The sequence below is a fragment of the Miscanthus floridulus genome, chromosome 6 (assembly GCF_019320115.1).
Source record: "Miscanthus floridulus cultivar M001 chromosome 6, ASM1932011v1, whole genome shotgun sequence".
NCBI lineage: Eukaryota > Viridiplantae > Streptophyta > Magnoliopsida > Poales > Poaceae > Miscanthus > Miscanthus floridulus.
In genome coordinates, this window is record NC_089585.1 from 97166948 (window position 1) to 97179414 (window position 12467).

The 12467-nt window shown below is 42.9% G+C and overlaps 2 protein-coding genes across 2 annotated transcripts; one reads left to right on the plus strand and one right to left on the minus strand.

The window, feature by feature from the left end:
• The first annotated feature begins 1258 nt into the window (after positions 1–1258).
• Positions 1259–8129, plus strand: LOC136456386 (katanin p60 ATPase-containing subunit A1-like). Its single transcript, XM_066456236.1, has 7 exons — positions 1259–1510; positions 2294–2759; positions 3876–4073; positions 4547–4791; positions 5046–5204; positions 7177–7264; positions 7662–8129. The coding sequence occupies exons 1-7, from the start codon at positions 1392–1394 to the stop codon at positions 7941–7943; spliced, it is 1557 nt and encodes a 518-aa protein (XP_066312333.1). The 5' UTR covers positions 1259–1391; the 3' UTR covers positions 7944–8129.
• Positions 8130–10251: 2122 nt separating this feature from the next.
• Positions 10252–11154, minus strand: LOC136460865 (uncharacterized). Its single transcript, XM_066460407.1, has 3 exons — positions 11085–11154; positions 10806–10949; positions 10252–10556 (listed from the first exon to the last, which is right to left on the minus strand). Exons 1-3 carry the CDS (start codon positions 11152–11154, stop codon positions 10252–10254), a joined length of 519 nt encoding a protein of 172 aa, XP_066316504.1.
• Positions 11155–12467: the final 1313 nt, after the last annotated feature.

A 12467-nucleotide genomic window follows, 5' to 3' on the forward strand; every position in this document is an offset into this window, starting at 1 on the left:
AGACCCGGAATAGGGTTCGACCTAAATGAAGATCCACCATGTTCATGCCTAAACCAACCCATAGATTGTTCTCATGCATATTTAAAGAAAACAACTCATGTTGACCATCGCTACTTTCTTCTAAGCACTTTGATTTCAGTATACTATAATGTTTGTATTCCTACACTCTGAAAGGGATGCCGTCACCATAGTGAATTAGTGATGGACATATGATTCTTTGTCCGGAGCTAATGCTGTAATCACCTTGCCAAGATAAAAAGCAAGAGTACTGCATCTACTTCAGAAAAAAAATCTAAGAGTTACTAGAAACACCAATATCACATATAAAAGCAAGAAAAAAAAACTTGGTTGACATGTCTTTTTATGCTATTTACAAAATATTTCTACATGTGGTTTTCCTCTCAGTTTTAAGCACTAAATCTATGTATTCAAATATGAAGCGGAGAACTTATTCTTGGACAAGTTGTGACGAGCTGAGACATTAGTGCTAAAGGCTTTACACAATCGAGAAACATTTTGCTGTCTATTAGTAGACCTAATAACGATGAAGAGAGCTAGTGAAAACGATTATGATCTTTGTGACAGGGATATAAGATCAGCTACCCTATCTGTTTCGCGGAAATTTAGCTTATGCTGATTTGTTGTGAGAGAAAAACACTGTTCGTTCGCTGAAAAGTACTGTTGAAACAGTGCTGTAGAAACATGGCCTTGTCTTATTTCAGCACAGAATTATGTTCATATTATTTGCATTTGATACATTTTATATGAAAAGCAATACAATGATATATATGAATTATTTTTATGTTTGATCATTGTTTGAAAGTATTAAATAGTTTGCAGATCATCAAATAGATAACACATTGTACGAATTGTCTTCACTTGACTATGCGTGAAGTGAAAAATTTGTAGACATCAAACTTGACGTGGTTTGTAGATACCTTAGAACAACAAAGCGTGGGAGCGAGCGAGTAACTTGGACGTCGAAACGTCGTGATAACTTCATGTTTCGCAAGAGAAAAAAAACGGCCAACTGAAACTACATTTTGTCACTGGCTTGGGATCACGAATTCAGGATAAGTCAGACGGATGTTAGGCCTTTGTCAATGACAGTGGACCTTTAGATATTGACAGCGGCCGCTCGAGCGTCATTGACAAAGGTTTCGCAAGAGCCCAGCGGCCCCAGCCCGGTAGCGCCGCGGCGCCACCCACCCCCCCCCCCCCCCCCCCCCCCCCCCCCAAACCCACACGGCCCACACCACTCATTTCGTCCCCGAAATTTCGATTTTCGAAACCAAACGAATCCTCTCCAACTCCATCGACCTGCTCCTGCTCGTCTCCTCCCACACCAATCCAGTGATCCACGCAATTCGTCGGGGACCCTAGCGGCGGAAATGGCGAATCCCCTCGCGGGGCTGCAGGACCACCTCAAGCTCGCGCGGGACTACGCGCTCGAGGGCCTCTACGACACCTCCATCATCTTCTTCGACGGCGCCATCGCCCAGATCAACAAGTGAGCTTCCTATAATCCCCTGACCCCGGCGTCCCAGTTGCCCTATTACCCCCTGGATTCGATCGCTATCAGGCCACTACGGCGAATTGGCGATCGGTCGGTGTGAATCGCGACGTCCGGTCTGCGCGGATCTGCGGGTTTGGCCGCACGGCAACGGTTTTCATTTCGGCTGCTGCTTTCAGTTGATTGGCAGTCGTAGTTTTACTCTGTGGCGCTTTCTTCTGAAACGCTGGTTATGTTGTTAGGTCTATCCCTATTTTTAGTTTGCATTTTGTTTAAAGGGAAAAGAGACAAATATAATTGGTTTGTATCCATATATTAGGACAAATGATTCACATTCCTTTTCATTTATATATCAACTACCTATATAGGATAAATGATGGTAATAATTGAATACTGTAGGTGGGAAGATATCTAAAAGCTTAAAAATGTATTTACCTTGTACTTCATGATAATATATGATGGATAAAATGTGCAGGGCATCTGGCTACTTTATTTGATCCTCTGATTCATACAAAATGGATAAAGTGTGAAGCAGCTTTATGCTTTATTTTAGTCTTGCAAATTTCAAAATAGTATGTGGTGTGTTTAAAATAGAACAGTGGAATCATGTCAAAGTTACTGTTAGACAGATAATAGCTTTGAAGCACTGTCCCAAAGGGTGAAATTCGCATTGTTTCTTATTTAATGATAATGATAAAATAACTAGGAAAGACACTTAAAAGCCTAGATAATGTCTTTTCCTTGTGTTCCATGTTATTGAGGTTAATCTTAACCATACAGGCATCTAACTACTTTGGACGATGCTCTGGTTCGTACGAAATGGATGAACTGCAAGAAAGCAATCTCTGAAGAAGTGGAAATTGTGAAACAGTTGGATGCTCAATTAAAGTCCCTTAAAGAAGCTCCTGGGACGAGGCGGTCATCGTCACCTCCTATTCGCTCCAATAAATCATTTGTTTTCCAACCGTTGGACGAGTATCCAACATCTTCACCAGCACCCTTTGATGATCCTGATGTGTGGGCTCCACCAAGGGATACACCAACCCGAAGACCAGCAAGAGGTCAACCTAGTGCAAGAAAATCCTCCCAAGATGGAGCCTGGGCACGTGGTTCATCAAGGACTGGAACACCTAGCCGAAGCGCAAAACCTAATGGGAGTAAAGGAGGCTCTGCGGTTAAATCATCAGCTGCCTCTAACAGTTCTGTAAGGAAAGGAAAACCAAGTTCAAGCAAAGCTGATTCAGCGGTAATTTCTATCAAACAAGTGTTTACATACCTAAATATTTTGTTTCAGAAAATATGATGTGTATTCATTCTAATTTCCATTGTGCACATTGTCATAGGTAAACAATCTGACTCTTACTGATGTACTAGTACCTTGTTTTTTGTTTTCAGAAGTATATCTATGTACTCCCTCCGTTCCAAATTATAAGTCGCTTTGACTTTTTTGGTACATCCATTTTGTTATGCATCTAGATAGATAATATGTCTATATACATAGAAAAATGGATGAACAAAAAAAGTCAAAGCGACTTATAATTTGGAACAGAGGGAGTATCAATCTTCATAGTAGAAAACAATACCTCGATAAAAGCATCTAGAATATGCACTTCTTTTATAATTAGTTCTCATGCGGATATACATTGCAGAATGTGTCTCTACCTTTTAAACTAGTCCCTTCTCAGGGTACACAGAATTTGAGTAAACATATTTCTTTGGGGTATTGCTCAATCAATCGTCTATTGCCACTTAACCCTCTGTGCTTTCTAGAAGGTGGCTAATATATATATATATATTTTAGATGAATATTCAACATCATCGTCATCATCTATCCCTTCTGTACCTGTGTCGAGGGAGGCTGCCAAGTATGCAGTCGTGATTAACAGGTTGTCTTGGTCAGGACCCAGATGCCTAGGCGCTGTGGTGGCAACCTGGGTCAGGGTACTCTAATGATCAAATCTTGAAGACGAGATAACAATTCAATCAAATCACAACTTAAGCAAACATACATGATGAAGTCTCTTATCTATGTTGATATACTCGTATTACCATTTATCTCCTCTGTGCCTGGATTGTCTGGATATCTTGTAGGCATAGTATGGTAGCATACTAGATGAGAATTGACGTTTAGATGGCAAAAGGACATAACATAAAACTATGTTGAAACGGCAGTGCCTATCATTAGGTTCTTAATCAGTACACTGGAATATGTATGTATGTGTGCAATCATAACCCCCCTGTTATCATCCTTCTGTAAGATAGGCAATTGCCAGTTACTTTTTTTTGCAGGCAAATTGCCAGTTACTGACTTCTAATGATAAATTTTTTGAAAAATCTTCTTTTTCCCAATTCCTTTTTCCAGAGTAGTGATGCTGAGGAAGGTAAGTCCAAGAAGGGTCAGTATGAAGGCCCAGATATGGACTTAGCTGCAATGCTTGAAAGGGATGTTCTGGATTCTACTCCAGGAGTAAGATGGGATGATGTTGCCGGACTTAGTGAGGCCAAACGACTCCTCGAGGAAGCAGTCGTGCTTCCTCTCTGGATGCCTGAATATTTTCAGGTAATAGTCTATATTCTGCTATGCTGTCCCTTATTGGTTCAAACTTAGCACTGTAAAGTATCTGAAAGATTTTTATTTATTCTTGGCGCTAACAAATTTTACAGGCGCATAGCGATGGGAATGATCTGGCATTACAACTAGTTTTTTTAGTGCTCTAGCATGGACATTGTCTAGATATGCACAATTACTAGTTTTTTATACCACTCTAGAAAATGTTGCTTGGAACCCTACTATCATTTTGAAATTTTACTCTTTTATGTTTATGGCCGTGAACATGATATGGCATGAAACTGGTGCTTCCTTTATTTGGTGCCATGGATGGTTTCTGGATACTTGTCTTAATGTGATACCAATTTGGATCATGTTGTTCTTGAATGATCATAAACCCAACCAATCTGTTCTCTCTTGTAGCCTTTTTCATCCAGTCTAAACTCTATACATAGTGGCTAATTATGTCCACTCTTCCTTATCAGGGTATTCGTCGACCTTGGAAAGGAGTTCTTATGTTTGGTCCACCAGGCACTGGAAAGACTCTTTTGGCAAAGGCAGTGGCTACAGAATGTGGAACAACGTTCTTTAATGTTTCCTCTGCAACATTGGCCTCTAAATGGCGTGGCGAGAGTGAACGCATGGTCCGTTGTTTATTTGAGCTTGCGAGGGCCTATGCTCCAAGTACAATTTTCATTGATGAAATTGACTCCTTATGCACGTCGCGTGGGTATGTGAAGTTAATTTTGCTAATTGTTGTTCATGTCTTCAAGTCAATGAAAAATCCCTTAATATTTTGCACCATAAGCATGAATGTATCATTCTGCTGGACAACAAAAATTGTACCTATGATTGCTTCTGATGGGTTTCAACTCTAGCCTACCCCGACTTGTTTGGGACTTAAAGGCTTTGTTGTTGTTGTTGTTGTTGTTGTTGTTGTTGATTGCCAGTTAATGTATTATCCATTTTCTTTGTAAATATTAGGGCATCTGGTGAGCATGAGTCGTCAAGAAGGGTGAAGTCTGAACTTCTAGTGCAAATTGATGGTGTAAACAATAGCTCCACCACTGAAGATGGTCAGCCAAAAATTGTTATGGTTCTGGCTGCTACGAATTTTCCATGGGATATTGATGAGGCACTGAGGTTGGCAAACTTATTCTCATATTCACTTCATTTTAGGTGCTACTGCCTACTTATGAATAAGGGTTGATACCTGGAAGATGCATAGGATGGGTCACATAAACCAGTCATACTTTAGCAGTAGAGCTTGATTGCTTGAGTGGTGCTGCTAGTAGTGTTAGATACTGTCGAAGTCAGAGGCAGTTTATTTGATTTCTCAAAACTTTTGACATAATCTTTTTGTCTCATTCATGCTGCATTTGTCACACCACTGACCACTGTTTATTTGGTAAGATAAGAAACTATCATAGTTCATAACTGCAGTATGTGGAAGATTTAATTTACCAGAGACAAATCTGCACCTTGTATAAGACATGTAGCCAACACAGTATGTAAGCAGTTAAGGATGGACATTTCTATGAGGGTTAGAGGTGTTCACGGGTGAGGCTGAAAATAGTGCTAGCCATCCCAAATTCACATTATATCCACCTAGGACAAAAATCATGCACCCACGACAGCAGCCATCTGGCCGATCAAACCAGCCAGTGATGCAGGCATCCACGCTTGAGTGTTAGCCGTGTTTGATCGGAGGCTACTCTGAATGCTGCCATGTGCCATGTCATATAAATACAAGTACGTTGAACTTACCTAATGCGTATCTTCTATCTTGGTGATTTTTTTCTTAGAACCTCAACTCAATTGATTGTTGCATATGTTGTATCCACGACAATGAGCCCACAATGTGTACACAGTTTCCTAGTCTTGGATATCGAGCCCAAGTGATCATGTCACCCAGTCATCCTATGTTGCAGTCCTCTCTTGCTGAGCTCATGGCTCGTCCCTTCCTGGCCTTCTGCAGGCCAGGTTGATCACCAGAGTGCAGAGGACTGGTGGCCGAGGCCAAGGCCACTCAGTCCTGTATTTATGTCATTTATATTTTTCAATGTATCCAGTTACTTTTGTTCTAAACAAAACAAATCCACTAATTGCTCATTCCAGTTCCTTTTGTAATGATTTACAATTCTGTGTCATTGCGTTTATAGTGCCTAATTCTCTTTCAGTTATGTAATTTCCTTCAAGCAAAGCACCCAATTTTGCAAGATGACATAATTGTGTCATTATTTGTCCAAATGATAGGGTTAGAGTTTTTAAATTGGTTCTACAAACTTGCAGAGAATTAATGTGAAACTACAAATTACACTTAACTATTGATGTCAAAATCATTGGCTATTTTACCAGTAAAAAATAAATGGTTATTTTGGTTCAATTATATGTATAGGATACTAGTTTATAATAATAGACATGGCTGCAAATGAAAAGGCTATACACCCACACCCCCCTCCAATTGCCCGGTTTCGCCTCAGATGGTTTTTGTTGAAATTAGGTGGGGAGCTGACATCATGCATAACAGTTTTATGAACATTGGTATCCCTTTTTTTGGGCAACATTCATGTCTGGTAGTTCCCTGCTTTATATAGACACTAGACACTATTTTTTTACTGGTTCAACAGAATTTTGCCTATGCCTAGACTAGCAGCATTTTACCTGCTAGTTATCATTTACTCTAGATATTTATTTTCCACATGAAAACACTATTTTTTGTTTTTTCATTATTACTTTTCACCTAGCTATTCCCATGTATGCTACTTCTATTGCCATTGATACTTCTCTTCTCCATATGCATCTACCACTTCCAATCCAAATTATAGTTCACTTTAACTTTATCCTAAGTCATTTTTTTTAACTTTGACCAAATTTATGGAAAAATGTATCACCATATACAATATCAATTTTATTTTCATAAAATTCTCCATGAAATATTTCTTAATAGTGCATTTATTCGAACTTGTAGATGTTAATATATTTTTCTAAAACTTTGGTCAAAGTTAGAGAAGTCTGATTTAGGAGAAAGCAAAAGCGAAGTATAATTTGGAAGAGGGAATATGTTACTTGTGTTCACATTAATGTGCATTATGTTGACTCTTAAATTGCCCAGGCGGAGGCTGGAGAAGCGCATTTATATTCCACTTCCAGATTTTGAAAGTAGAAAGGCGCTTATCAACATTAATCTTAGAACAGTTCAGGTATGTGTTGTGGAGATATCTTTCTAGATCATCTTGTGATATCTTTATCCCTTTTCCTTTGTTTCATTTGAGTCTTTGTGAACAAATTGATTTTATCAGACATGCCATGATGCACATGTCAAAATTTTTGGCACTTAATTTTCTGAAATCACATGCACATGCCTGCATCATAACCAGTATATATGTTGGCCTGCATTTTTCTTTTTTGAATTTCTCATTTTCCTAATGATATGTAAATGCCCTTGAAAATGGATACTTATCTAAGCACTGCACTGGTGTTTTTTTTTTGTCGAACCAATTTGCTCACTACTCTAATACCGTACATGTGGGTTATCAATTACTGTGTCATATCTTCAGTGGCTTATTGTTATTGCTGTACCTCCTTTTATATCAACAGATAGCTGCGGATGTTGACATCGATGAGGTTGCTCGGAGGACAGAAGGCTATAGTGGAGATGATCTGACAAATGTTTGCCGTGATGCTTCGATGAACGGTATGAGGCGCAAGATAGCAGGCAAGACCCGCGACGAGATCAAGAACATGTCAAAGGACGAGATAGCCAAGGACCCAGTGGCCATGTGCGACTTTGTGGAGGCTCTGGTGAAGGTCCAGAAGAGTGTCTCGCCTGCAGACATAGAAAAGCATGAGAAGTGGATGGCTGAGTTTGGGTCCGCCTGAGACCTCGGTCATCTCCTTAGATCTTCTTCAACACTGTTTTGTGTGGTTGACATGGTTCCGTAGCAATGTATGCTGTTATCCACTGGTGGTCTTGTTGCATAGACCAGAGGCACGAACTATCTTTTCTATTTTCAGTGATGCTAGGATTATTTTCAGTTCAGGATTATTTCAATTCTTGACACGTAACTTTCTGGCTGTGAAATGTGCCTCATCAATTAGCCGTGGCAACCATTGTCAGATGTTGATCGAACGTAACTGCAGCCCCGCCTACATTTCTAGATGCTTCTTCTTTAGGCCCTGTTTGGATTGAAGGAATTTCACAGGAACCCAAATTCTATACTTTGCTGATGTCACGTGGTGTTTGGAATGGATGAATGGAAGTCTCCTTTCGTGTGGAATTCTTGTACAAAATGGTGGAAACAACACATCTACTTCAAGCTCTTGCAAAATTTTCCTGGGTGCGAAGAAAGCGCTAATCACTTTGTCACTGCGCAGTGGTGCCACTGTAGAGCTTTTTTTTCATCTCCAGTGTGTTTTTTGGCCGGTCCTGTGTTTTGCATTCGTCAGTTCCAAAATCCAAACACGCTGTCAACGTGTTGCCATTCACCCGTCATGTTACATAAAAGCACTTCTGCTATCGAACAGTACATTTGCTCGCCCGTTAGTTTCGCTGAAATTTGGCTTACGCTGACATTGATTTGTTGGTAGAGAACGAATACGCTCTGTTCGTTTGGGCTTGTTGGGCTTGTTTTGACTTGTTTTCAGCCAACGAACAATATTTTTCTCTCACACCAAATCAGTCAACAGTACTTTTAGCCATGACTTATAAGCCAAACACGACCAAAGAACATGTGTTTTTCGGTTTTCAGTCGCTGCAGGGGCCTCGAAGCAGCCAACAGCCAAGGCAGCACAAGGCTGGGCAGTGGCCAGTGGGCACTAGGTCGTCTGATCGTCTCTCGTCAAAGAACATGTGTTTTTCGGTTTTCAGTCGCTGCAGGGGCCTCGAAGCAGCCAACAGCCAAGGCAGCACAAGGCTGGGCAGTGGCCAGTGGGCACTAGGTCGTCTGATCGTCTCTCGTCTGGAGCGGTGGCTGCCGGTCTCAGGTCTGCGTCTGCTGATGAAACAGCCAAACAGGGCATGTCGAAAAGGCCAGATGCTGCGGCTTTATTTAATCCTCTGGAATCATGCCATGCGGCTACTTCTGGTACACGTAATCCAGAGGCAGCGTGGATACTGCTACTGTACCAGCTACAGCTAGGACTGACCTTTCGTGTGACTTCTTCTTCTTTTTTTTGATAAAACGTATCTGTATTACTTAGATAAGGAAAACATACACTGACACAGACAAATATAGATACGTGAGAACAGGATACAGCTGTCCCGACCAACTTGCACAAAAGCCCCTAAAGAAAACAAAAATAACAACAACGTCCTTGGCCACTGTGCACACCATCCGCGTCGGAGAACTCCACCGCCGGCCATCACCGGTGCCGAAATCACCCGAAGCCGCCCAGATCTAGAGGAGCCCCATAGCTAAAAAGCTTTGAAGCGAGCCGCTATGGACACCCGTAGACGGGTTGAAGTCGTCGTTGAAAGAACATCGGCCAGGGATGCACCCCGAGCTCCTCCGACCATGGATCGGAGCTTGCCGTCGACTAGCGCCGAGGGTATCTCGAGCTCGATCCACTCTCCATCCTACCGCAACGCCCGAAGCTGTCGCTGCATCCTTGACGAAACGCGTCGCCGGCACCGCCGCATCGAGACGACGAGACACCAGCCGACGTAGACTCCTGTACATGAGCCGGTGAAGCCCGACTCCACCTCCACGCACTCGTCGACGGCGCCGGAGAAGAGCACCACCGAGACGAGGAAAAGCATAGGAGGACCTTATTCCTTGACGCCGCCGCCGCCGCCTCGACCACGTCTCCAGAAACCTAACCCTAGAACTACTAGGGCCCTCACCACCGACCGACAAGAGACCAACGATCTCCACCACCTCGCGAAGCCCCATGGGCCATCGGAGGCGAGGAAGACTGCCGGCCCCGCCGGCGGAGACCGGTGCGCCCGCTTCTGCCTCGCTCAACTGTAGCTGGAAGGATTTTTTTTAATTTTTAACACTTTTTTAAACTATTCTTAATTCTAACACTGTTTGTTTTTCCTTCAAAAGTAACACTTTTGGCCGTTCTTATTTCTAGGGCGCGGCAAAACAACTCTGCCGCGCCATGCATGGTGGCGCGACAGGGGTGCGTACGTGGTAACATCCCGCCCCGCTGGTCGCTGACGTGGCAGGCCTTGCCGCGCCACCGATCAGGGCGTGGCTGTGACGCGCCACCCATCAGGGCGCGACAGAGCCAAATAGAGGCCCGCGGCCCAGTCCCTTTCCTCCCTCTGTTTCACTCCACGCCGCACAGCAGCTGCCTCCGCGCCGTCCAGCCCCCACCGCCGCACCTCCCCCGACGGCTCCCTTTCTCCCTTATCTCCCTCTCTCAGTCCCTCCCTGTCCCTACTGCGCCGCCGCCCCTCCCCGTCGCCGGCGTGGCCGTCGCTTTCCAGTGGTGCGGCCTCCCTCTCTTCCCGTCCTTTCCTCCCCTGCCACCCCCTGTCCTTAACCCCTGTATTTGGGAGAGGAGCTTCGAGCCATACCTTGACCCGACACAGTGGCCACCTTATCATGGTTATGACTACGTGCCGCCTGTAGTAAGCGGCCTCACCTGCATTGCCTTGATCTGTCTGTCGCCTGTAGTAAGCGGCGTCCGCTTCATCTGCGGCCTCTACGGCCTGAGTGAAGAACGCGTTGTCATCCTCCTCCGCCTACAAGCCTGCCTCAGCTAGAATGATGAGATCGCTCAACCTGGCAGTACCGTCCTCATCCTCGTCCCCCTCATCAGACAACACAATCGAATATTGAACGGTGCGACCAGCTCGCATTCTGTGCTCATGTAACTTCTTTTCCTCAAATCTTGCATGGCCCACCTCTACAGCATGGTCCTCGCTACATCTAATCCCTTTATGTATGAAATGCAACAAGTTAGCAACATGATTATATTACATTTAAAAGCAGGCAATGAAAATAACAAGGCTTCCAATGACTCACTGGCACACAATGCAACAACATGGTCATTCAAGACTTGCATATGTACTCTTTCCTCCTCCCTTGCCTCCTTCCTTGCCCTCTTCTTCTCTAACGCCCTCCTTCTCTCCAACCCCCATTTGTCAAGCCTAACATCGACCGAGTTACGAATACTGCGTTGTCTAGCAAACTCACACATCTTGTTTTTGTGATGTTTAATGAATAGGTTGACGTAGTCAGGTCCATATCCCCTCTCTCGTACAATTACTTGTCTCCCCTTCAATTCACCCAAGAACTTAGCTTGACCATCATAACATTCTCACCTGCATTTTCTAGTGCTCTGTTTAAACAAAAAGTTATATCATATGTCTTAGCAAAAGAAACAAAATACGATTTCATGTTTACCACAAAAATAACCAACCTCATCACAGTCAACCATATGACCGCAATAATGGCCTATTCCAAGCTCCGAAGGGACTAGACCATAGTTGGATTTAACACCACATTCACACATGACTGGAGGTGCTTTGTAAATTAACCTTTCTTTTTTTCTTTTCCTTTGGCTTTGGTGGCTTCGACCATTGATTCTTAGGACCGTAGAGCCACTCATTGAAACGTCACTTCGCAAATCCATAACGCTACAAGAGAATACATTAGTACATGCACACATATAGAGATAAACATTTAAATAGATACACTTTCCACTTACTTCGTGCTTGTTCGGATACATAAACTCCAACGTATTCTCAGGGTTTATCATAGCTCGATCTCCACATTCGCACAGAGGAGGTTCCTTGAGTCATCTAACTGTGGCTAGGTGCTTCTCCTTAGCCGTCATTGGTGGGGGGTTAGGGGGGGTCGAACCCATAGCTCAAACCTATCACGTGGATGTCTCCCTCTACACTAATCGTCGGAAAGGAGGTACCTAGGGTCAAACTTATCTGCACCGTCGATCCACTAAAAGAAAAAGCACCTCTCATGGGCCTACACAACAAGATTCCAATAAAATATTAGTAACCTACTTACACAAATAAAGAAAAAAAGACAGTGAAAATAATTACTCACTGTAGGAGTAGGAGTACAAAAATATAGTTATGAATGAATTTTTACATGTTATAAGTAATTTAAATGACTGCATGTGTAGAAGCAACGCATCGCTGTGTCTGGATGTCTCGATTGAAACACGTTGGCCAGGAAACCACAGTCACAGTTAGGGACAGGGAGGTCAGGAGTGCGTCGGGGTATAATTCTCTAGGATGACCCTGTTTTCGCCAAAACTCCTCCCGATACATGTTTTGAATCTAACAAAACGGTTGTAATTTAACAAACAAAAATCAAAACATCACGAATTAATGTCAAAGAGAACCATTTGCATTACAACAAATAAAATATAACCTACACTTTGGTGCAAACTCTATCTTAGATGTAAACATGCAAACTATATAAAAACTAT